The sequence below is a fragment of the Sinohyriopsis cumingii genome, chromosome 14, assembly GCF_028554795.1.
Source record: "Sinohyriopsis cumingii isolate HCF-2022 chromosome 14, ASM2855479v2, whole genome shotgun sequence".
NCBI lineage: Eukaryota > Metazoa > Mollusca > Bivalvia > Unionida > Unionidae > Sinohyriopsis > Sinohyriopsis cumingii.
The window spans coordinates 39,403,540-39,428,645 of NC_142974.1; the positions used below are offsets into that span (position 1 = coordinate 39,403,540).

Genomic DNA, 25,106 nt, shown 5'->3' on the forward strand with positions numbered 1-25,106 from the left:
CCTTAATTGTTTGCCAAAATAACATATATAACCACAAATGTTTGCACATAACCAATTAGGGGAATCAGCTTTTTTCTGATATAAAATGTGGAGAAAAAAAAAAACATTACAGATTACTTGTTTCAAGCACTTGTCTCCATGTACTAATTACTTGGTATTCAGTGCTCCAAATGCAAATTACTTTATAAATACATGTCAAGTGTTTAATTACTTAACATACAGGAAGTTCTGTTCAAAATAACATTTTTGAGTCGTGTCAGTAAAGTTCGAGCATCTTATCGTCATACATTATGAAACCTTGTGTAATGGCAAATCATAGTACAGTGAAGCATATATATATATATATATATATATATATATATATATATATATATATATATATATATATATATATATATATATATGGTTTTTATCAACAAAAATACAATTTATATTTGTTTGTTATATAATGTGAAGTTTGTTTAAGGCCTTGTTCTAGGTTATGCATATTTACGAAATTCCGGTTTGATTGGACCAAGGCTGGCTGATACGAAGTCAATTTCAAAGCAAATATGTAATTTAGTTGTATTTATGAAATGGATGTAACGTCAATATCCTAGTTTAATGTAGCTATTTCAAACTTGTTATGACTTGTGTTATACAGTAACAACAATACGTGACAGTCTTGATACTGGGCTAAGCCGGGGTATAGACGGCTTATGTACATCGTATGTAACTTGCATATGACTAAATTCTTATCTATAGTATTATATGGACTTTTTCAATGAATGTATTGCAAACAGCTATTTGAACCCCGGCCAAACCATGCCAAGGACTTAAAAAATGTATTGGGCAGCTGCTTTGCTCGGTGCTCAACATTAAGAGGTCGTTTTTGTGAGGATTGTTCTGCCCTGAATCAGGGTAATTTGACTAGGTCCAACATGATGTAACAAGTCTAGGGCATGATGCTACAAGTCTAGGGCATGATGCTACGAGTCTAGGGCATGATGCTACAAGTCTAGGGCATGATGCTACAAGTCTAGGGCATGATGCTACAAGTCTAGTGCATGATGCTACAAGTCTAGGGCATGATGCTACGATTCTAGGGCATGATGCTACAAGTCTAGTGCATGATGCTTCAGTGCTCGACATCACTATAAACTGCCACACTGCAGCCATCTTAGCGAAATGATTGATATAGTGTTAAAGCCACACACACACACACACACACACACACACACACACACGGCTAATCAATAATAAGCTGCACTTTTCAGTCTCATTAGCTACAGTCCGGTAGATAGTATGTTCCTGTTTCTGCAGGCTTATTCTGTTTTTTTATATATATATTTATATTCAAGACTATGGCGGTATTTATTTCGACTACGATGAAGTGGTGGTTCGTTCCCTGGACCCGCTCAGAAATAAACCTTGTGTAATGGGAAAGGCGACGGATGCAAACCTGTCATGCGGGGTAAATACATTTCTTTCTATACTATTTACGTTTTCAAACGGATTCTAGAGGAAACCTGAAATTTAAGGTTATATTCAGAGCTTTGACGATCGTTCTATGGCATTTGTACGTTGACTTTAATATAACACTACTCTATGGTCTTAAACTAGGTAATAAATAAACCCTAAACAACATATTTAGTAAAACTTGATAAACAAATTTAAAATCTGAAAAACGTTAGCTGAAGAGAAACTTACAGTATTGTGAACTAACTCCAAGTTTATTCTAAAGGTTATATTACAAACAGAATAACGTTTACCAAGAGAATGCTAGATCTTGAATGTGATGTGTATGTGTCACTAGCCTTGAATGCGTTGAATTGCCCAGAGCCTACATCTATCACAAGGTCATTTTCCAAATATCCTTTGAATTAATTCATAGTAATCGTGAAATGTTGCTTTAGTCCATTCATATGAGCACTTTGCAATTCCAATGAATGATTTAAACCAAAATATCCTCTCAAGTCAAATCAAAACAAAATATTACACGCATGTTATGTCTGAAGTTTTAACTCGGAGAATGTGACTATGGTCAAACAGCATTGCAGACCTCTTGTAGAACTAAAGTTTAAATTCTGTATGGGACACATACGTATCGAATTCAGTTCCAATACGATTATACTTTAATCTATTTAAATCGTAAGATCATAGATACATTTGCATGTTATGTTTATACGTGCTCATGGCCCGCCAATAAAATAACTACATTAACTACATTCATGCCTTTGACTTGCAAAAACTTCGCTGCGTACATATTATTATTGTTTGCAAATTTCTTTCGTGACAAAGTACAGTCCATTAGAGACAAGACTGACAACACAAATTAGAGACAAGACTGACAACACAAATTAGAGACAAGACTGACCACACAAATTAGAGACAAGACTGACAAAACAAATTAGAGACAAGACTGACATCACAAATTAGAGACAAGACTGACAACACAAATGAGAGACAAGACTGACATCACAAATTAGAGACAAGACTGACAACACAAATTAGAGACAAGATTGTCAACACAAATAAAGCTGATTCATCCACACCATTCAGTTGTGAAGCAGACTAGGAATTGCAGCTTTCAACAGTAATTGAACCTGTCTCTAAGGATTTGGTACACATAGCGCCGGAGTACCCATTCAGTGTACTAAGAACGTGCATAGGCACCAACCCAACAGGCACCAGAAAAAATTCAAATTAATTGTTAATGATAAAATTGAATGAATTATATATGACATTTTCGATCTGCATGTACCAGTATTTTGGTGCTGAACGATGGCAGCACTGGTATTTTCCCACCACTTTAGCTTTTAATGTTTTCTTGAAATTTCACGGGGGTGTGGGGCACCATAATAGTTTCAGTGCTTAGGGCCCTGGATGACCTTAGTCCGGCACTGGGTACACAGAATTGTGTTAGAGAGCACCTCAAAGTCATGTAACTATATCCGATTCCTACATCACTCTTTCTCCAGTGCTTGGATTCAGTATAGCTTTCAAGAACATGTCTCTCATCCCGGGGATTCACTATGTTATCCACACTTCCCTCTGATGAAAGGGATTTCCTATGCTATCAATAATTATCTCATCCCGGGGATTCGCTATGTTATCAATACCTCGCTCATATCCCGGTGAATCCCTATGTTATCAATAATTCTCTCTCAGCCCGTACAGTCCCTATATTATCAATACTTCTCTCTCATCCCGAGGATTCCCCATGTTATCAAGACTTCCCTCTCGTCCCGGGAATCCATATTTTATCAATATTTCTCTCTCATCCCGATGATTCCCTGTGTTATCAATACTTCTCTCTCATCCCGGGGAATCCCTATATTATCAGTACTTCTCTCTCATCCTGGGGAATCCATATGTTATCAATACTTAAATCGTATCCCGGAGAATTCCCATCATTTTTCAAAACTGCCGTTATAAATCCTCTGCTGAAGAATCTGACGGATCACTATAACTACCGACTTCTTTCTTACCTCCGCTTCGTGACTAAAGTCGTAGACAAATTTTCTCTACAACAGCTTGTATCTCATCTAGTTTGAAGTAGTCCTTTTAGAAATGAACAATGTTCAATCACAGTATCGGCATCGCCATAGCATTGAAATTGCCTTTCTTAGGATAGTAAACAATCTTCTTTTTGCTTTTGATAGTGGAAACGTTTCGGTTCTCACCCTCCTTAATGTTTCTGTGCCAGTAGACATAATACGTATATTACTTCACCGTCTCAGCATGTATTTGATATTCACGATACAGGCTAACTATGGTCAAAATCCTACCTACACAACAAGACAAATCGTCTTCGTAAATGAAACATTTGCCAGCCCACTTGATCAAAGTTATAGATTTGAAAGCTTTGCTCTCGGTCCCGTTTTGTTTTTCTTTCATTATGCTTAGTCGCTCTCGAGTGTCATCGATCGACATCAGGTATCTCAGAAACTGTATGCTGATGACATTCAAATATGCAATGCTAGCTGTTCAACTGACGCTGAGGCTACCATTCAAGACTTAGAGAGGTGCATTTATGACATGAAGTCATAGATGAAATGTAACGAGGTGCAAATGAGTGACAATAAAACTGAAGCCATCTTTAGCGTCACAAAAAATACTTTCTCATTCACGTCCATTACCCCAAACAATAAGTATTTCCAATACCATCATTAAATTCAGACAGTATGTGTCAATGCGCCGTTGCCGTACATCAAAATGGAATGGCCATATGCAAAACTGCATATATGTAGCTGAAACTCATCAGCTCCATTCGCACTTTTCTTTTAGTTGATTCAACTCAATACACTTGTGTGTTCTTTAGTAATTTCAAAACTAGACTCTTGTAATTCACTTAATTCTATCATGTCTGATTATTTACTACAGAAACGTTTAAAACAAATCTGTTAGGGTTATTCTTAAAGTGCAAAGAGCACAGCACCTATCCACCCACCCCTTATCTGTAGCCTCCGCTGGCTACCATTTTGATCCAGAATCAAACATAATAGATGATCACTCAACTACATTTTGTTGAATGCCTACAATTCACCCATCTGACCTCATCCGTGTGAATACCACATCTAGAAACTTACGCTCCTCATCCGACACTTGATTCTCATTATTACAACTAGTAAAACAAACTCGTACAAGTACAAAGCTACGTAAAACCAACTATCTATTGATTTTAAATATAAGGGCATTTCAAATTGTTCTTAAACCTCACCTAGTTCGGCTACAAGAAGAGACTACAATGCTTTTCTTTTAACTCCTTAATTGTCTGTTTGTTTTGGTTTGGAATTTCATGGTGAATGGTTTTCAGTATTGTCCTTATTTACGTCTTATTTAATATTTTAAAGCGTGTAGACCTAATGAAGATTAGAGGATGTACTAAGTTTACATTACTAGATAGATATATGGATAGATGGATGTGATATGATATGATATGATATGATATGTTATTTTCTTTTCATGCGTTAACACCAGATATATATATCATTGTCAGGTACCAATAAAAACCTAATATTTAACGAGTGGCAACAGAAGATGAATTATGTCAGGTACTAACGTAGGAAAGACAATTTTTACTGTGTACCAAATTATTACTTGTACCAAACGTGCTCCAGGATCGAAGTTTAGAAGATCAAACCCATTGTACAGCACAACACGCGAATTCCCACCATTTTTTAAATTCGCCGTACTTTCATACTTTTTGAAAAAGCGGTTGGATAGTACTGACCTAATCTGTCGCAATAGATTACATTTTTGTCATTTTGACTCTGTCTGAAAAAAATCGAATCAATCCGTTCCATCAACATTTCGCAGCGATTTATTGTTGTAGTTTTAGAATTAAAGGGAAATAACTTCAGAGAGATGCAAAGGCCCCTTGTCAAATTTCTTTATCAAAGGGTAAATTTCATGTCTGTAATGCAAGGCGATTTCCAATTAGTTGCTCTTGCTCACAAAATACTAGCCTTTTTTATTTTTTATTTTTTTATTTTTTATTTATATTTTTTGTGGGCAAACACGATCAGACGTAGCATGGCATGATGGGAAATCTAATCTTTTCACGTGAAAATATTAGGATAAAGGGGAAAACTGCTTGTGATTGAACGATAGTTGGGCGGCAATGATTGCTTCCTATATATTTTTTTCTCTCCATTTTTGCTACTTATATGTACCAAGTAAAGATAAATGGTATTCGGTGGTGTCCTTAAGGATGTGAATTTTAACAATACAAAATTAATAAACCACTTTTTGGAATACATTATGTTTCCTCGATAATACGTTACTCGTTATTACATGCTAGGAGTGAAGTACTTCCACCAATAGCAGACTCTCGTCACATACGGGTCTATTTTGACTCATTCTTGTAACAAACGTGCTCAATGGCCATGTGTTTGTCTAAATGGAACCCCTGTGCCTCCAGTTTTCCTTTGGACAGAGGGACATTCCGCCCTACTTCAGCATGCATGGCATAACCGTTTTAGAAAACAATCTTAGATTGATAATTTGGCGATGACACTGTTATGTATATTCAATTTAATTGTTTGTTTGATAGTTTTAAATTATTTACATTTCATTACATGCTATTGTAATGTAACATTGTATGCTGGAATTGACCTTGTCCAAACCCGAGTTCATTTCTTCTTGACCTGATTGACTTTTTTTTATTTTTTTTTTTATTTCATTTTATGTAAACAACTAATAATAGCTTCATTTTTCCCTAAGTGTATGAACTTAATATCAAGACTTTTAATCATGTAAACAATAAGGAGAAAATACGTTTATTTGGGTCAGGGTTTTGAAGTTTCCTAAATGAATTTTACAGGTTATTGTGTTTTAAATGAACAAGGCTCATTATATCATTCTCGAAGGATTTTGTTTCCATTGGGTAATTTTTTTTTTAAAGAAACAAAAAACGTTAATTATGACCTGAGGAGTTTTTCATTAGTACTTTAATATCTTTCACTTTTAAGTTGTATTATATGCTGTGAACAGTTTGGGCTGAATGTTTTCTTCAAATTATTGAATTCAAGTGAATATTTTCTCCGGAAATACAAACGTGCTCACATAAAATTCTTGGATAAACACATTCACTGGAATTTATAATATATTCAAACCTGGAATTATATTACTGTGATTCAGCAAAAGACTGTTGACATATCAGTACTCCACAAGCTAAGACATTCATATCACGTCATCGCCATCAGTTTTGGATCTCTTCAGATCTTATAATGAGTTTTATTCTGGACTGTACATTACTAGGACTAATGTCTGATCTAATTCTGGGATTATTTTAGTAATTAATTAATACCATAGGTTCTTTATATTCTTTTTCACTGTGTATTCCAGGGGAATAAATTATTTGTTACATTTAACTGATTGCCCTCCGCTAGTTTCCGTTACTTTGTTTTAGACCATAGATTCGTAACACATGCATGTACTCCGCATGAGTTAACACGGATAACTCTAGTAGAACTAGGTAGGGTAAGAGTTGTCTTATCACCAATACACTGATGTGAATCATATTTGCAATAAATTGTACGGACCGCAGCATGGGCTAAATATATTTATCTTAATCTCTTTTGTCACTCATCTATTTTTAAATCCTAATAGAAACTACAAAATCTTATATGATACACGAGTCAGGGCTAGTTTTGCTGTTTATATTCGGGTATAGTGTTATGTATATTAATAGGCAATGTCACTGAACCGTTTCAGCTGCTGCTTGCAAATATCTTCCGTGCAAAGTACAAACCATTAGGGATAAGCTTGACACCACAATTTCAATTGACTCGTCATCACCATACAGTTGGGATACAGAATTTGAGCGGCAACCATTAGCAGCATTTGATCCTGTCTATACGGACTTCATACGTACAATCCAGAAGAAGAGTGCACCAAGGTCATGTAAACTTGATCCAATTCAAACATCACTGCTGCTTGAGTGCTTTGATCCAGTATTGCCTTCACTAACTGATGTTATTAATACCTCTCTCTCATCCGGGAAATTCCTATCATTTTTCAAAACTGCCATGGTAAAGCCTTTGCTGAAGAAACCAACACTAGACCATAACGATTTAAGGAATTTCCGCTCAGTTTCTAATCTCCCATTCATATAAAAAGTCTTAGGAAAGGTTGTTCTATCCCAGCTTCTATCTCATCGGAATTATTTTTAGCAATGTACAATCTGCATATCGCCCTTGCCACAGTACGGAAACTACTCTTTTACAAGTAGTTAATGATATTATCTCTGCGTTGGATAGCGGAACGATTACAGTCCTTACCTTCCTTGATTTATCTGCAGCATTTGACACAATATACTATGCTATCTTACTTCACCGTCTCCAGCATGTATTTGGCATTCATGATACAGCCTTACTTTGGTTCAAGTCCTACTTGGTCAACAGGAAACAAATTGTATCTGCAAATGGAATACACTCCAGCCCAGTTGATCTATGTTGTGGTGTTCCACATCGGTCTTTTCCTGGACCTGCTCTCTTCATTCTATACACTCAGTCGCTCTCAAGTTTCATATGTCATCATCCAGTGTCTCACCAATTGTACGCTGATGACACGCAAATATACAAATCTAGCCTCCCAACGGAAGTTGATGTTACCATCCAAGGTATAGAGAGATGCATTTCTGATGTGAAATCATGGATGACACGTAACGAGCTGCAGATAAATGCTGAGGCCATTCTGATCACAACACAAAGACATTCTCATTCACATCCTTTACCTCAAACAATAAATTATATCAGCAACACAAACATTAAATTCACACAGTCAGATGCACGAGGTCACTAACCACAATCCTTCCACGCCTGTCGGCCTATCGCTTTGCACCCAGCCCTCTATTTAACAGGAACATATATATTTTCTAATTGCTTTGTGATTATAATTCAGGCAATATGCCCGTCTGCCACAAACCACTGTAGATCACGCCTTCTAAGCACTTACCGTGGACTGTGTTTGATTCTTTGGGATTAAATAACATAAAATACGCTAGGAAAAAATAAGACAAAAAATGAAGTCAAATGTAGGAAAGATAGGGTAAAGAAAGACAACAACAAAAAAGAGAAAAGTCTTAACTTAGCGATCTTATCTTGGATAAATATTCATCGGTTAAAGGATAATACCCGGAGATATCTGCTACTACATCCATTGCAAACACCAGAACTGCAGTATGCATTCCCATCTGAAAAAAAGTGTAAATAGTTTCAGTCATGTAAATCCATATATATAGGTCACATACATGAACATAAACCATATGCTTCCCCCTCCAAAATGCTAGGAAAAAGACAAACAAAACAAAATCTAAACAAACTTGCCAAAAACATGATCAATTTTATAAATTTTCAACTTTTAAGGCTCGTATTTATCTCATACTAAATTGTCTCATTATTTCGATAAATAAGCACAAAATATGTGAAGTTATATCTCTTGAAATGTCGTATGTGGTGAAAGGGAGAAAACTCACTGTGATAACGATGGTGTACTTCCCCAATCATCTACCGCCGAATCCATGTAATATAATAAATTATATCATGTAAACCTACATTGTATTTAAATTAACTAAATTCTACAAAAATAAATCATTATGTCAGCGTCAATTTTCTATATTTAGCACAGAGCTTGAGGGTGATTTAATTTTGTTGTCAGTGTCATGGAAGCTAAGATTGTTGAGTTTCACCATCATGATATATATATATATATATATATATATATATATATATATATATATATATATATATACAACAAATATAACGGATTCCTCGGGTCCTACAGTGTTCTCTCTCCTAATGTATGTCTTGCTCTTCTGGAACTCGAAGGACTCTGTTTGCACATTTTTTAATTGTGTCATATCCGTGTAATGTCCAATATTAGTTGGCCCAAATAATTCATGCGCGGTACATTCTGTTTATTTTTTTAAATTAATTATATTCATTGACTTGAAGAATATGACACATACATGCGATACCTCACGATACATACATGGGGTGCTTTAACTATTATGAGTGCGATACATTACGAAACATACATGGGGTGGCATAATTATTAAAAGATTTCAATCATACTTTAGTTCAGAGAAACAATGTAGAATTTCTAAACAGTTAGTCTGTGAAGCTTCATAAATGAAAGCTAAAAGCTAAGACAAGAAAGAGTGAAGTATAGGAACGAAAAATATATATTGTTTATAATAATGTTTGAAATTAACATACTAATATAGATGTAAATATTAGCATTTCAACAAAATGATTAACGTGGCATATGTCTGTACTGATTCACAAAATACGTTACTAAAGAACTAATAATATAAATTGATATCCATCCAATCTCACGTGTTATCTGCATTAGTAAACATGTGATCGATTACAACTGTGTAAATTATAGCGACAAACAATTTAAAGACCTGAATAGAGATTAATTAGTTATTATATGACTCTAGTAAATGCTTGTTCAATGCCATCTTTTGTCATATTTCTCCAATTTACAGATTGTATAAGAGCTATATGTTGTCAAATTTCTTCAATTTACAGTTTGTATACGCGCTGTATGTTCTGCATTTAAATTCAAATAGTCTCTCTCTAAAGGAAAACCTTTGAAGGTCTGTGGATTATCGCAAAATTGGAAATTAACATTAGGCCACCATTACAGAAATGACACTTGAGGGACAATTATAAATTAACATTATCCCGCCACGTTTAAAATATGTTGGAAAGAAATCAATTGCCTAAACATTGATCCACACAATTACTGTGTACAGCTTCGTTAGAAATGGTAACATTATAACATGTTATGTTTGCGTTGACGGTAGAGCTTGAATTAAGTGATGAGAAGACTCAGACAAGCGCCTGAGAAGATCTATTGTGAAAAAAAAAGAGGAAAAAAAAGGAAAAGGAGGAGTAGTGATGATTGGTCAGTCATCAATGTCCAATGCAGCGCTACAATCTGCAGTATTGCATCTTGAAAAAACTTAAGTGTTTTCTTTTGTCAGAGTCGCAGCGAAATGATTTTTATTACAAGTTAAAGAAGGTGACCCGAGTGCAGATTTTTGATCTTGCGAAATTTAACAAATTTGAGTGTGTTTAAGCGTATCTTTGAGAAGCTGCTTCTTGATGAGCATGCGTCGAAATGTAAGACCGTCTCTGGATAGAGCTTGATGGAAAAGTACGATAAGATTATATCGGAGGAACTATCATAGTCACGGAATGGGTGGGAATCCACGAGTTGAATTGTTCAGGATAGCCAAACCATATGACGAAAGATTGTTTCCATTTGGTAGAAATGATTTTGTCAACCCAGAAGACGTCCTGGTTTGTTTTTTGTAATTCCTGTTCGTATAAAGACTCTTGGATGGGTTCTCCTAAATAATCCTGGAGGGTTATGTAATGGGAGAGGATTTTTGAATGGTGTCGACAACAAAAACTTCTTCAGTCCAATTGGGAGATTATCTTTCTTTCGACGGTGAATGTTTGTCTGCTGATACCGACGCGATTTCCTGCATTGAATTTGGGTCTAAAAGCTAGGACGTCTGCGACCTGTTGCTTTTGGTGTTTGGGGGAAGCTTATGCGGGAGGCATTCGAATCCTTCGATGCCATGCATGACTGTAGTGGTCAAAGAGATCTGGGAGGAAATCTAAGTATCGGTTAGTATTATCGCCTGTGAATACTTTCCACATAGGATTTTTGAGAGTTCTGTTTAACCGTTCGACGACAGAAGGCTTCAGAGGATTATTTGTACTGTACAAGGTGATATTATTTATATCAAGCCAGTCTGAGGCGGTTTTGTTGTAAATTTCGCTCCTGTGATCTGTCAAGAGTTGATGTGGCTTTCATTCTTTACGATTTTTGCCAGCACCTCGACGATACAGGTTCCGTTTCTGATTTTGATAGGAATGACCCAAGCATATTTACTAAAGACGTTGATAAGGGTCATAAGATAGTGGAAACGATAGTTGTACGGCTATAGTCTCTCGTATTGAGGAGATCTGTTGACCGCAGAAGAACTGCATAATCTCGCAAGCAAGCATTTTCCATAACGTTGAGTCATCGTCGTAGACGTTGACTAGATATTAGTCTAAGTCTACGTCGATGACGTCAACGTTGTGGAAAATGCTTGCTTGAGGATTTATGCAGTTTCTCTGTGAGATCTTCTGCTGCATCTTTACATGTCTTACACCTATCCCCAAATTATGTTTACTGCCAATGATGCACTTTTAACACCACGAGATCATGATGGTTATATGAGGACTGGATATTATTGTGAAAGTTGTAAAGCAACTTCAATTGGAAATTGTCTCTCCTGTCTTTTTATATAGCCGACGTAGTACCATCCACAGGTGCTATCATTGAATTTTTGAAGTTGTAACGAGTTATAACCTCTCCTTTATGCATTGTTTTGAGAAATCGCACGACTTCATCTTGAGGAGGTAAACCTAGCGAATCGAAATACTCCGCATTATCACACGTTGACGCTGGCGAACCAGTGAGGGCCATGTCCATCGTAATAATTTGTATAGGTTAATGACACAGCTTTCGTCGGATGTGATTGTTCAGGAATTGGATCTTCAGAAAATCACCACTGAAATGTGGAACGCTGCATCCATAGAGATTCTACAAATTGAGGTTGCCTAAAACGTTTTATTTCGAGTCTTTACCACGCGTGGCTCCTGGCAGCCGGAATCCCTTCCCGAGTTCAATTAATCCTGGCAGTAACGTTCTAGTGATCCCTGTTAACAGAGGTATGATAACCCCTCTTGTTGGACAGATGCGATGAGGGTAAGTTAAGAACGAGATCGTTTTGCTCAGCGTTTTGCTTTGACAGATTCGTTTGACGATACGTCAACACGAGTTGTTCGTATTCCATGAATGCTGAGGCCTTCAACTTGATGAAGATATGTCTTTTATACCCGGCTGCCGCGGCCATACTTTTCTTCTGATGTGGTGACAGCATAACTGCGATTGGAACATATGACATGGTGTTATATGAAATAATATCATTTTTGGGGGTTTCTTTTATTTTAGTAACCCGTGGACGAGGTGACAATGGCTCGTTTTTGACGAGCTCCTCTGCCCGTCACGGCGTTTTTAGTAGCTTCGTTGGTAACCCATGTGTCTACAGCCAGTGCAAAGGGTGCGAGGACAGCAGTAAATAAGTTGATGCGGATGCTCTTTCGTTTGTTTTTTTTTTGTCTGTCGAAGTTAATGGTGTTCAGGATCTGTATAATACACCATGTCGTCCATGTCTTTTGGTATTCTGATTGGAACTGGATGTTGTTCTTCTGCGCATGAATTAGACCAGAACCTCAGCCACTCTGGAGATTCCATGCAGGGTCATCTAAACATGAGCGTTCACAGTCTCACAAATCTCGAAGATGTTGGTTATCAATATCCGGACTCCAATACCACACGCTGTTCTCACGTTAACCTACTCACACAGACCAAATTATTTCTGGTGGGTTTGAGCGGAAAATCTCAGCATGGATTGAATGAGCTTGTACGGACTTCCTTCATCAGCGTTGGGGTCTTTTTAGCGCGTGAGAGCTGACGATCTCGGTGTAGCCTTGGCTGTGAAAAGCTGGCGAATCCAACTCTGGAAATGTGCACGTCGCTGGAATCTTTTCCAATGCAGATCAGATCACTAGCGATCTAGTGATGGTGTCTCTGATTTTTTGAACCACGTCTCAAAACTCAAAATTCCAGACGTGTGAGGATGTACATCGCACGCAACACAAGATCGACCATGATATATCACTTAGGAACTTCCGATCGTTCCCTATGGATCGATAGAGAGGCGAGTGGAAATTACACTCCCATTACGTTTCCTACTGTGGAAGGATTGCACGTCAGCAACTCGAGTTATTACTCTTTGGTGGAGATCAGTGATAGTCAAATTCGTCCGTTAAGAAGGACACCTGTCCAAATCCACATGATGCATGGATTTCCTGCCAAGTAGCCAATCACGGATAACATTCAAGCTATTTGTTTTTCCCAGTTGAACGTGTTTGCAAATACTACATTATCCACCACGTGTGGAAAACATACGGGAACACTCACGACGGCAGTGGAAGCTAAAATGGTAGTGACGGATTATCCACCCGCTGACAAGCAATGAAGTATCTACAAACACGAACGCGGACATGAGCCTCGTCAGAAACAGTGTGGCTTATGTCCAATCTCCATTTAAAACAGGGATAATAACTGCGAGATTGTCGTTTCAATGTCGTCCGATTACTCGTCGTCGTTCAAGATCTATCTGGTATTTTCGGCAAATCTTGTGGTAGTCCCTGGAATTGTAAGCGAGTGGGCGACCAACGGAGTCACTTTTAATTTCTGGATACAGATACGGATTACCGATGTCATGGTGATATGGAACATTAGTGTCCGAGAATAAAATAGTGGAGCGAAAGAATCATCACATTCTTAAAGGATAACGTGTCTCAATTTGACTTGCTGCTGCAGAGTTTAGTGAACTCAGAATGATCCTTGAATTTAACCACATTGATAAAAACTTACCTAAATAACATCTTCGCTAACCAGAATCGTATCACCGCTATTATCATTGGCCAGTCTGCGTCTACAAACATGAGTACAGGCGGTAAAAAGCGCATCCCGAAAATAATTTCGATGATTCCGTTGATTGTCACAGCCACGTTAGTGATTTCCACGTGAGCGATGGCTAATCAGATAATGTGTGTGATTTTGATTTTGTGTGGAGCTGGACTAGCCATGCAGACTCTGATAAAATCAATCGATCCGTGACTGGAGGCCAAACATAATAGTACCAAACAGGCTATGTTGACCTATAAGAAAATGCTCAATAACATTAGTTCTCATCTGCAAGTGCTCACTTTGACATGGCGTTACTGATCAGCTAAATGAGAACCATGGACCCCATCATCGTGGACATGGTAGGTAATCAGTGTATGACAAGTAGCCGATTCGAAAAGGTGTATGACCAGAAACATGGAGAGCATGTCTGACAAAGATGTTTTTTTGGACCGACATGATCTTGCATCATCCCGAATCGCTTCACAAAGACATCACCACGGTGTTACAAAATAACGTAACCGGGCACATCGAACTGACGCTGACCAAAGTTCAAGGAGCATTGAGTGGATAGTCCTTGCTTACGCGAGAGCTACGGGCGGACTTGGCTCATGGTGGTGTGGTGAAGATCTACTTGGACGAAAAGCTAATTAGACACCACTGCATGACCCGTATGAGTTACAAAACGTTGAACAAGATTTTTACATTATCCTAGCATAGAACCACTGATGTCGAAGAGATGGTTGAGATCATATCAGACCATACGCGGTCTTACCTATATCATTGTGGAAATGCTAGAAGATCTCGAGGAAGCCATTGTCAACGCTTTCCATCTTAGCATTGATATCATCGTGGATCACACTCTTACCAAAATCGTGCACATAGGGCATGATCTCGTCTTGCTCACGGAAAGAAGCAGAAAAACACCAGACCACAGTTTCACGCTCAGCATCACCTACGATAAAGAACACATCTTCAAGCATTGCATCTCCTGCATGCATAGAAAAACTCCTCAAGCTGCTATACAGATCCTGCGCATAATAAAAATGGAGTGAAAACATGTTTTTTTGAAATTTCGTCCTATCCGTCAGACTGATATCTGAATTGTACAGCCGATAATACGAGATATCTCCGTTGAGATGAAAGACCTAATATCCAGTTGAAACCACTCCTCGATGTGCTTCAAACACGAAACGATGACGGTACATCGTAGCCCTTACTCCTTGGACAAACAAACAAATGATGGATTATCTCCTCGTGTTCAATCTCACCGCATGTCAGAGTACGTTACGAACCTCTCCTTCATCGTTAGCCTCGTATAGACTAAACAAGGGTTGCACTTTCCTCTGCGGGATGCTTAATCTTAGCTTGTAACTCGTTGAATAGCCCTGAAAAGGTTATTTTATTCATGGGTTGTTCTAAAGTTTTCGTAGTAATATTAAATCGCCCGGATGTTTCGTCTTTCACAATGCTGACCAACTTGAAGATGACCAAAATCTCTGTTCTGACATACCGAGCAGGGTTTTGTCCCTGGATTTCAACGTTTAGTCAAAGCTTTATGTATATGCGCTGTACTCCTTAGTACATGACTTGATGCACTTTTCTGTACTACTTTGACACTTGTGTGTTGCACGCATACGCATGATTTTATATAATAGAAATTAATTATTGCATACAATTAAGGAAATAACAAACTGAATAAGTAATTAAAGAAATGAAATACATGACTAGATTATATACATCTCTATCATCAGAAGGATAGACCAAAATCTTGCATATGGAATCTAATCCAGGACCAGAGTTCATCCTTCGTCATAATATTGTTCGTTGACCCAGGAGCCTAGCTCAGTCGATATCAGGTACTCCGGTACCGTATCCCAGATTCAGTGCAGCTCTTTATGAGCTCATCGAACGAGTCCGAATAAATTAGAGGGTCTGCTCCGAGTTGATGTCTGCCGTAAGTTTGTCAACAAGTACAAGATTATCGCTGGAAAAGAAATCGTCACCACGCAACAGTATATGAAGCAACTGCGAGACAAATACAAAACACTCACTGGAAAAACCGCTTCAAGGACACACTTCTTCGACTTTAGCATGACATTCTCAGTCGATCCTATTAATATGTTACCGAGAAAACACAAATAAAATTGATCCACAAGCCCTTCAATGACAACGCGATAAGATCACGCATCTTCCACCTCCTATACGTACTGGAAAAGCGTACGGAGGAAGTGACAAAATATTAATCTACCATCAGTCCGTTATTATACAGCCTGATTCGGCTCATCGCTCCTGCAGCATATTATTATGTTGTTGTTGTTGGGTTTAATGCCATTTTTCAGCACACAATAGGCTATGCGTGGCGGCCAGTATTAATGGTGGAGGAACAACCCTGGAAAACCCCCGGAAGAACCACCAACCCACGAGAAGCTACTGACAAGCTTTCTCACATACCCACATTGGTCGAATCCTAGACTCGAACCAATGCAGACTGAGGTGAGATGGCAGTGATCCGTAACCGAGAGCGCTTTAGACCACTCGGCTAATCGGGGCTCATGCACATTATGCACCCTACTGTGAAAACAGAACTGCGTGCTCATACAGCCATCCACCTGAGTGTCGCTCTCAATGTTCATCTGTTCAAGGAACACACCGACGTGTGGATTAGAGTCAAATATCTCATCGTATATCGCAGTGATGCTTTCAGTCACATCGTTGACATATCTCGTTCGTTTAATCATCGTCACATGGAAGTCAGGATCAGCTTTGATCTTTGCCTGAATCTATTTTATCTCATGTCCAACTTCCAAATTCACACCGTTACGCGGTAGTATCTCAAAAAAGAAATTTGGAGATCGTGATCCTCTCCTGCAACGAAAAGGAATTTATCCCTTCGGATACAACAAGGTGTGATCCAGATTCGATGAAACCTCATTATTAGGTCTGTAGACATTCTTTTCTCACTTACATCTTTCCAAAATAACGGCAGAAGAGTATAGGTACGCGAATAAGGTACGGAACGAGATCAGATATTCATCACGACCTGTACACGAAGACAGATGTACTTCTACTCATGGATGTCTTTGAAAATTTAAGACAAATGTGTCTAGATCATTATCAACCCAATACAGTCTGGTATTTCACCTCCTCTCCAGGTTTCTCCTGGTATGCCCTTCTCCAGACGAGTCGCACAACTTGAACTATACCAAAATCCTGACATTTTCATGCTCACTGAGAGCATGATTCGAAGAGCATATGCATCATCATCCAAAAACACGCCGTCACCAATAACAAATACATGTCCAATTACGATCCCACTCAAGAATCCACATACATCCACTAAATCCATGCCAATAATTTATTCGATTTGGCCATGTCGCAATCCCATCCCGTAAATGATATTCACTGGATCGCCGGAGAACAATTCTCCATGAAAGACAAGCATGATATCAGGATGACGCATTGGTCTATTTTGCCCACGTTGATCTGGAGTATCCACCCATATTCATAGCGAATATCCCTTCTATCCTGAACTACTCCTCATCACACTCTCGATACTTTCTCCCCAACAACTCAAACACAAACCAGACGATAAAAGACTCGTACACAATCTCCATCACAAACCACACTACAAGATATAGTATTGACTATTCAAACAAGCTTTTAAACACGTACTTGTTCTTTAACAGGTTCATCGAGTTCTAAAGTGTAAAGAGTCTCCATGGACTAAATCCTACGTCGATACCCAGCAACGAGCGAAAGCCACGACGGACTTCTGTGTAAATATTTTCTTAAACTCGTAAACAACAGCGTCTTCGGAAAAATCGTGGAAAACATCAGACGCAGAATGATAATCGCAATCATCAATACCCAAGATAACGAGATAATCTCGTAGCCAACAATGTCTTCGATAGCATGAAAGTATTTGACGAACAAATCATCGTTATCGAATCCATAAAATACATCCTGACCGTTACCAACTCGCTCGTCTATGAAATGCACAATGATGATGTCTACGCAGATCTATATCAACATCGAGATCTCTTTTTCACAGTGATGGTATCTACGCAGATCTCTATCAACATCGAGATCTCTTTGCTCTTAGCGATTATCCAGAAAAAAAAACCAACACTTCTCTGTAATGACAATGAAAAGAAATTTGGAAAGTTCAAAGATGACACATGTTGCATATCAAAGAATTCATAGGACTTCGATCCAAAATGTATTGCGTTACGCTCGATGACGATACGATCAATAAAAAAGATAAAGGAGTTTAAAAAAAGATAGTCATGGGTCACATTATCACTACCTATCATTATAGAGAGTCATTACAAAGATATCTACAATACATCAGCTCTCCACAAGAACTTTCCGATCACAACGACATCAACTCTCCACCCTACTCAACAAAAACTTAATATGCTCTTTGGACGATTAACGATACTCCACAGATAGTATTTACATACTCGCCCACGGACATTATCTCACGCAATGAACAATGGTAGCCAGAATACCCCTTCGAGCCCAGGTGAACCAGAAACCTCATATCACAGTAGTAGAATCTTATGAGGGTTCTCACTCACCTTGACCTCACAGTGCGATTGGTGCGCCAGAATCCCCGTTCTTCTTTACTACTTGGTAGTCCTTTCCTTGGATACACCAGTGCATTGCAACATAACAAAACAACACATTAACCTGACTTGTGCGCAAAATATTTCTTCCCCACCCTTGCAGATTTTGTGTCATATTTCACTATAATAGACTGTTCTACGTTTAAGGAAACATTACCCTTTAATTTTTATATTGCACACGATTGAAACCATGTCAACGAATTGTATAGTTACATTGTTTAGTTTGTATAATTTTCTCTCCCCTTTCTATCTCTTCCGTTCTTGCTCTCTGTCTTTCTGGCTTTATATCTCTAAGTTCTGATTAAAATACCAAGTAGTATTAACTTCAAATAAAAGTCAAAGCAAATATATGCTACATGACATGTTACATTGGTTCAAATCCTAACCATGCGCACTCAAAAAATGGCGGCCTACTGGTACTTTTCGGTTATAGTCATTATTCTTTTAACCCTATTTAACACAGGACTCCCGTTTCGCTCTCACGTGGCGTAAAATAATACTGACATATCTGGTGATAGAAGTGGATATTTTTGTTTTTTGTTGTGGGGTTTTTTTTCTACATTTTTTATTCATGACAAAGTAGGTTATGATTAACATGGGATTATTTTATATAGTCAAGACAGCAGAAAAATACATTAGATTGAACTACTTTTGGCGGGGATTGTCGATCATCTACATTGTTCAATAGTTTCAGGATGTGTTGTAAAGTTCGTCCTATTGTTAATAATATCCCACTTATTTTGACCGTCAATAATAAAATAGGTAAGTTTTACTTTTGTCGGTTATACTTTTAATATTTGGATGGAACTATGTATGTATATATATATATATATATATATATATATATATATATATATATATATATATATATATATTACCGGAAGATTTGAGATTATATTTAATTGTTCGTCTTTCTTATGTTAAACATTGCATGTTAAGTATCGTTTTGACCATAGTGTTATCTATATTTACATTTGCATTCCGTCAAATTAACTACCACTCATTTAGTCATGTATCGCCATAATTTCATTTGTAAATATCTCTGCCTGTCTCTCCATCATTCCATTTGTAAATATCTTTACCTATGTCTCCATCATTCCATTTGTGACTATCTCTACCTATCTCTCTGTCAGTACAATGATATATATATATATATATATATATATATATATATATATATATATATATATATATATATATATATATATATATATATCTGGTAGATTTGAGAATGTATTTAATTGTTCGTCTTTCTTATATAAAACATTGCACGTTAAGTATCGTTTTGACCACTTGTGTCTACTTGTATTTCCATCATTGCAGTTGAGTATATATACCTATACCTGCATCTCCATCATTTAATTTGTGTCTGTCTCTATCAATATGTACGTCGTTACATTGTGTATATCGATCTGTCTCTCCACCATCCCATTTGCGTCTATCTCTAGCTGTACATACATAGTTCCATTTGCGTCTCTCTATTTCTACTTTTATATCCATCATTCTTTTTGTGTCTATGTCCATTGTAGTTTCAAACACAATTGACTATTTTTACATCCGTTTTCAATGCTTTGTTACAATATTGTTTAACAAAAGAAAGCAAATAGACACTATGAATCAGACATAAACTGTTTAAATTGAAAACTATTAAATTAGGCCTACCTGACTATTCTCATGTTTAAAGTTATAAAACCGTTGTTTACTGATATAAGAGTTTAAAATCTAGCCTTTATTATAAGCTTAGAATGTTCTGAAAGTGAACATGTGTTGAGTTTGATATAATGTAAACTTTTGTTAAAAAACTACTATTGAAACACAGATCAAGTTATGAAGTATATATAACAGGTTTGCCAACAAATCTTCATTCTTACCTGAATATCAGTCTTTGGAAATATATGATTCGATATTTTTTGTTCATTTACAATTTTGATAGGCATCATTTATTGAATTTATAAATTGGAATTAGAAAGTTATCATTAACATTATCGGCTAAAATACTAGTTTTTGATTATTTTAATTCATTTAAAGACATTTTGGATTTTATTATCGTGATACATCCGGACTATTAGTACACCGGCACATTCAAGGCAATTGGTATATAAGCACATTCATAATGAAACTCATTAGGAACATATGTACTTTTGGACATACGATAAACTCTTTTTGGAATTATTTGGGATTTAATTCACAGTATTGTATGTTTATTTTAATATTATTTGATGAATTTTACAAAACTTGGTTGCGCTTCATTCGTTTGCTTGGTGTGACAAGATAGAGTCGTAGCAGTGTGCGTTTGTATTAAAATGTGTTGAAATTTATATCCGGACCAAAAGGATATGAAGTACGTTTCGCAATCAAGGTTATATACTAAATTTTTGACGAAAAGACCATAATAAGTTTTGATACTCTGCTTGATAAGTTACGTGTAATTGCATTTGAATATTACCTGGCGAAAATGACACTGATGACAAGAAAATGGCAATAGCTGAAGAATTATTCTGAAATATTCTAGAACGTGTATTTACTGACGAAAGTAAATTCAAATGGAAATCAAACGACTGTGGAGTCATAACATCGCTATAGACGCTACAAGCTACTATAAAAAAAAACAATATACTACCCGAATATTAGAAACAAATATGGCATAATACAAACAACATCAACATAATACTTTTACGGCACAGTCTAATTCATTTATATGTTGACTGCTTTATAAACTACATTGTGACTTCATGCTCTTTTTTCGTTTGACACGTGAAACGCCTGTTGTAACAATCATACATTCTACATTTCAGGTAATTTTAGCGCAACGAAATGCAACGTTCATACAGAAGTGGTACGAAGGCTACCTGACCGACTACAGACCCAAACATTGGGGTTGGAACTGTTTGTTCTATCCCACAAATCTCGCCAAGAAATTTCCCGATTTAATTCATATAAGTGGATTTAACTTTACGACACCAAGTTGGAAAAATTTGCCATTATTATTTAAACGAAATTTTAATTGGTCAAAAAGTTATGCTGTTCATTTATACATTAGATTTTATCAGCAGCAGACAACCGTTGATAGTATTAGGTCACTTAATACCACAGTAGGAGCCCTAGGACGGCATATATTTTTTGGGAACAAAGAACTTTGTACAGAGTGAGAATATATATATATATATATATATATATATATATATATATATATATATATATATATATATATATATATATATATATATATATATATATATATATATAATTCTTCTCAGTCGACCATGGTACATATTCAACAGTGTGTTTGTTTCTTTGTTACTACTTTTAGGAGAATGATTTTACTCCTTATAATGTTAGGTCACTTAATATTACAATAGGAGCCCTATGAAGGCGTATATTTTTGGGGAACATATAACTCTGTACAGAGTGACAGTGAGTGTATATATATATATATATATATATATATATATATATATATATATATATATATATATATATGATCCTTCTCATATAAAACAGTGTATTTTTTGTAATACCTTTGATTTATGAAGGAGAATGGTGTTATTCCTTATATTTTCTGTGAACAGCACAGTAGAGAACAAACGGTAAACTGGTGACATTCACGTGCGTGATCTAGTTAGAAAAAGTATGGTAGTTCAGCCTGGCAAAAAATATGGCAAACGTATTCGTTTGAGCATCAAATTAAAAGAAAATTTGCTAGTAGGTGTAAAAGTAAAGTATTTTCACTCATTACCGGATCCAAGCATTGCGTCCGACATAGGACGGGTTCGGCCGATATGCGGAAGGGTCTAGTAAATGTTTTGACGATGCTATCACTAGGGAAACTGGAGATTAGCAGTGTCATCCCCTGGTCAGCTAATATTCACAGATGCGTGAAGAAAATTAGATTTCTTCCTTTTTATCAGCTGGAGCTCTATCGTTTGGTTTTTGGTGGCTTCAATTACCGTTCTTAGGTCCTCGGTGTGTTACTCTGCTGCGAACCTATTTTTTATCAACCACTGTTCCGCTTGATAGCTAAGATACACTCGCTTGCAGTTGTTGACTAATCCGCTAGTTATTTTCTGCTTGTGGCGGGTATTTTCCTTTAGCCCTACATCTAAACTGAGTAGTCCTTGAAATATATATATTGTTGTTGTTGCTGTTGTTATTGCTCTTGCTTCTGGACCTGTCACGGATCAGGGTGGTTGACGACTTGTTTTCTCTGGAATAGTTTTGGTCTCCTCTGTTTCCCTCTTTGCTTCTTCCTTTTCTCTTCTATTCCGTGCCTGTCCCCTTGTTGAGTAGTTCTCAGTGAGTATATTCGAGAGGAGGTGTTGATCTCTTTGAACGGCTTGGAGGTCTTGTAGACTGGGTTTCCTTGGGAGGTGTATACGATGTCGGTTGGGTCTGCCTACGTTATATCTTCCTCTGTCGACCCGTAGTTCATCCTCGCTATTAATTGTTGTATTCCCAGATCATGAAAAGGGTTTCTATTTTCACATGATCTCTCAAGCTCCATCCCGAAGAGACTGTTATGCCTAGGCCCTTCAGTGCGCTTAGTATGAAATCGGAAATCATCTCCGTGGTTATCACCTTTTCTGCTTATATGTTACTGCTCGCTCTGTTAGCTCCCAACTTTTTAGTTCAGGATGTATGTATGTATGTATGTATGTATATATATATATATATATATATATATATATATATATATATATATATATATATATTTATGAAGGTCCCTAAATTTCATGATTTATTAATACTAATCTATATTGCATTTACCTGAAGTAAATGCTCCATGACCACATGAATAAGCATACGTGGACATGACTAATTGAAATAACTCAAAATATATAGGAAAATGATGCAAATTACGTTGTTAAAGTATGGTCCCACCGAAATTTAAGCTCGGTTTTCTGGATTCAAAGTCCAAGGTGCTAACCATTACACCATGGGACTCTCCCTTAAAATACGTTTCAAACTGGAAACTTATCCAACTTTGTGTATGGGGAAAATGTAGCACTTTTCGCATGTTGCATTGATTTCACATTGAAACAGGAACATGAAATTCACGAACTATCTAAAAACCAGAGAATAGAGTCGATGCAAAATATTACAAGATATATCATTAATTTGATGAAAGTACTTTATTTGACAAAGTAATTATTGTATACTTTGGTTATTTTCTGGTAACATATGTGTATCATCTGTTACGTATATTACATGTACTTGAACTAACTGAACTATTATCAAATTTGACGCAATAGTTTTTTGCAATATAATTGAAATGGATGAATGTTTTAATTTTGAATTTAAAAGAAATAATTGAAGGCTTTGTATATTTTTATTTATCCTTTTTAAAATTGCTGTTACGCAAATTATACGGATTTGATCTTTTGTAATTCAGACCTCGAACATCATGGAAGATATATCTGCAGTCTTCAAACTGTAATGATAATAATTTAATTATTTTGTTGCTTCGATTGTCTTTACTGTTTAAATGTTAATTGTAAGAAGTGGAAAGATGAAAGAAAAAGTTCGTCTCTTAATCCATCAGCGAGAGAACCCACGTTATTTGAAACACATCAAATTCAGTATGTATTACAGAATAGACAGTTACATTATATTTCTAATTCTCTCGTATATCCAAGTTTGACTAGTAAAATCTCGTAGGAACCAATATTTGATGACATCGATTGTCGAGATTATCCGAATAAAAGTGTTGCAGTCAACGTGCATACTCATTACGCTTTATCAGATTCTTTCAATTTGTTTCAATTCAGTATTATGAAATGTGATCAAATAATGATGCTAAAGTTGATATGGTAACTGCTGTAAGTCCCTTTATAAGACAACCTCGTTTTAGGATATTAACATATCGTTTCTACAAAAACATGCCTGCATACCGACAATGGGCTTAAAACAAAATTACTATTACATGTCCCACCGAGATTTAACTCTGATCGCTATATTTTGAGTCCAGTGTGCTGACCATTTCACCATGGTTCCAACGTATACCGTGAGCTTGTTTCTGTGAACGTATAAGTGCTTGCACGTGTATGTTTTACCTTTCTATTGCAAATTAAAAGCCCCAAAATATTATAGAATTACAGAAACGGGCCCTAACGATGCATCGCACTAATGCAGTACCAGAATACACTCTCAGATTACTCTCCCAGAATATACCCTTATATGGCATTTAATTATAAAGTCAAGACTCTCTCTTCAAGAATGTTATTTTCGATCATGGCTCTGTTTTTCAAGTGGTTAATTAATATGAATAAAAACAAGTCCAGCCCAAACATGACGGATGAATAATACAATTGATTAAGCTCAGATCGTAAAGAATAATTTCAATACAAACTAGATTATATAGCCGTCTACTTTACCTTAAGTCACAACTAACATTTATTAAGAAGAAATAAAATTACCTAATTGAAAAAGACCTTCTAGAATGTT

At 36.6% G+C, this 25,106-nt stretch overlaps 1 protein-coding gene across 1 annotated transcript in view; it reads left to right on the forward strand.

Moving 5' to 3' along the window:
• The window catches only part of LOC149783613 (uncharacterized), a 114,830-nt gene extending 90,439 nt beyond the window's left edge, over nt 1-24,391 (forward strand). Inside the window, exons 4-5 of the mRNA XM_089931865.1 lie at nt 1,341-1,453; nt 21,461-24,391. Coding sequence (XP_089787991.1) covers nt 1,341-1,453; nt 21,461-21,814 — 467 coding nt within the window. The 3' untranslated portion in view covers nt 21,815-24,391. The remainder of the gene's footprint in view (nt 1-1,340; nt 1,454-21,460) is intronic.
• Nucleotides 24,392-25,106: the final 715 nt, after the last annotated feature.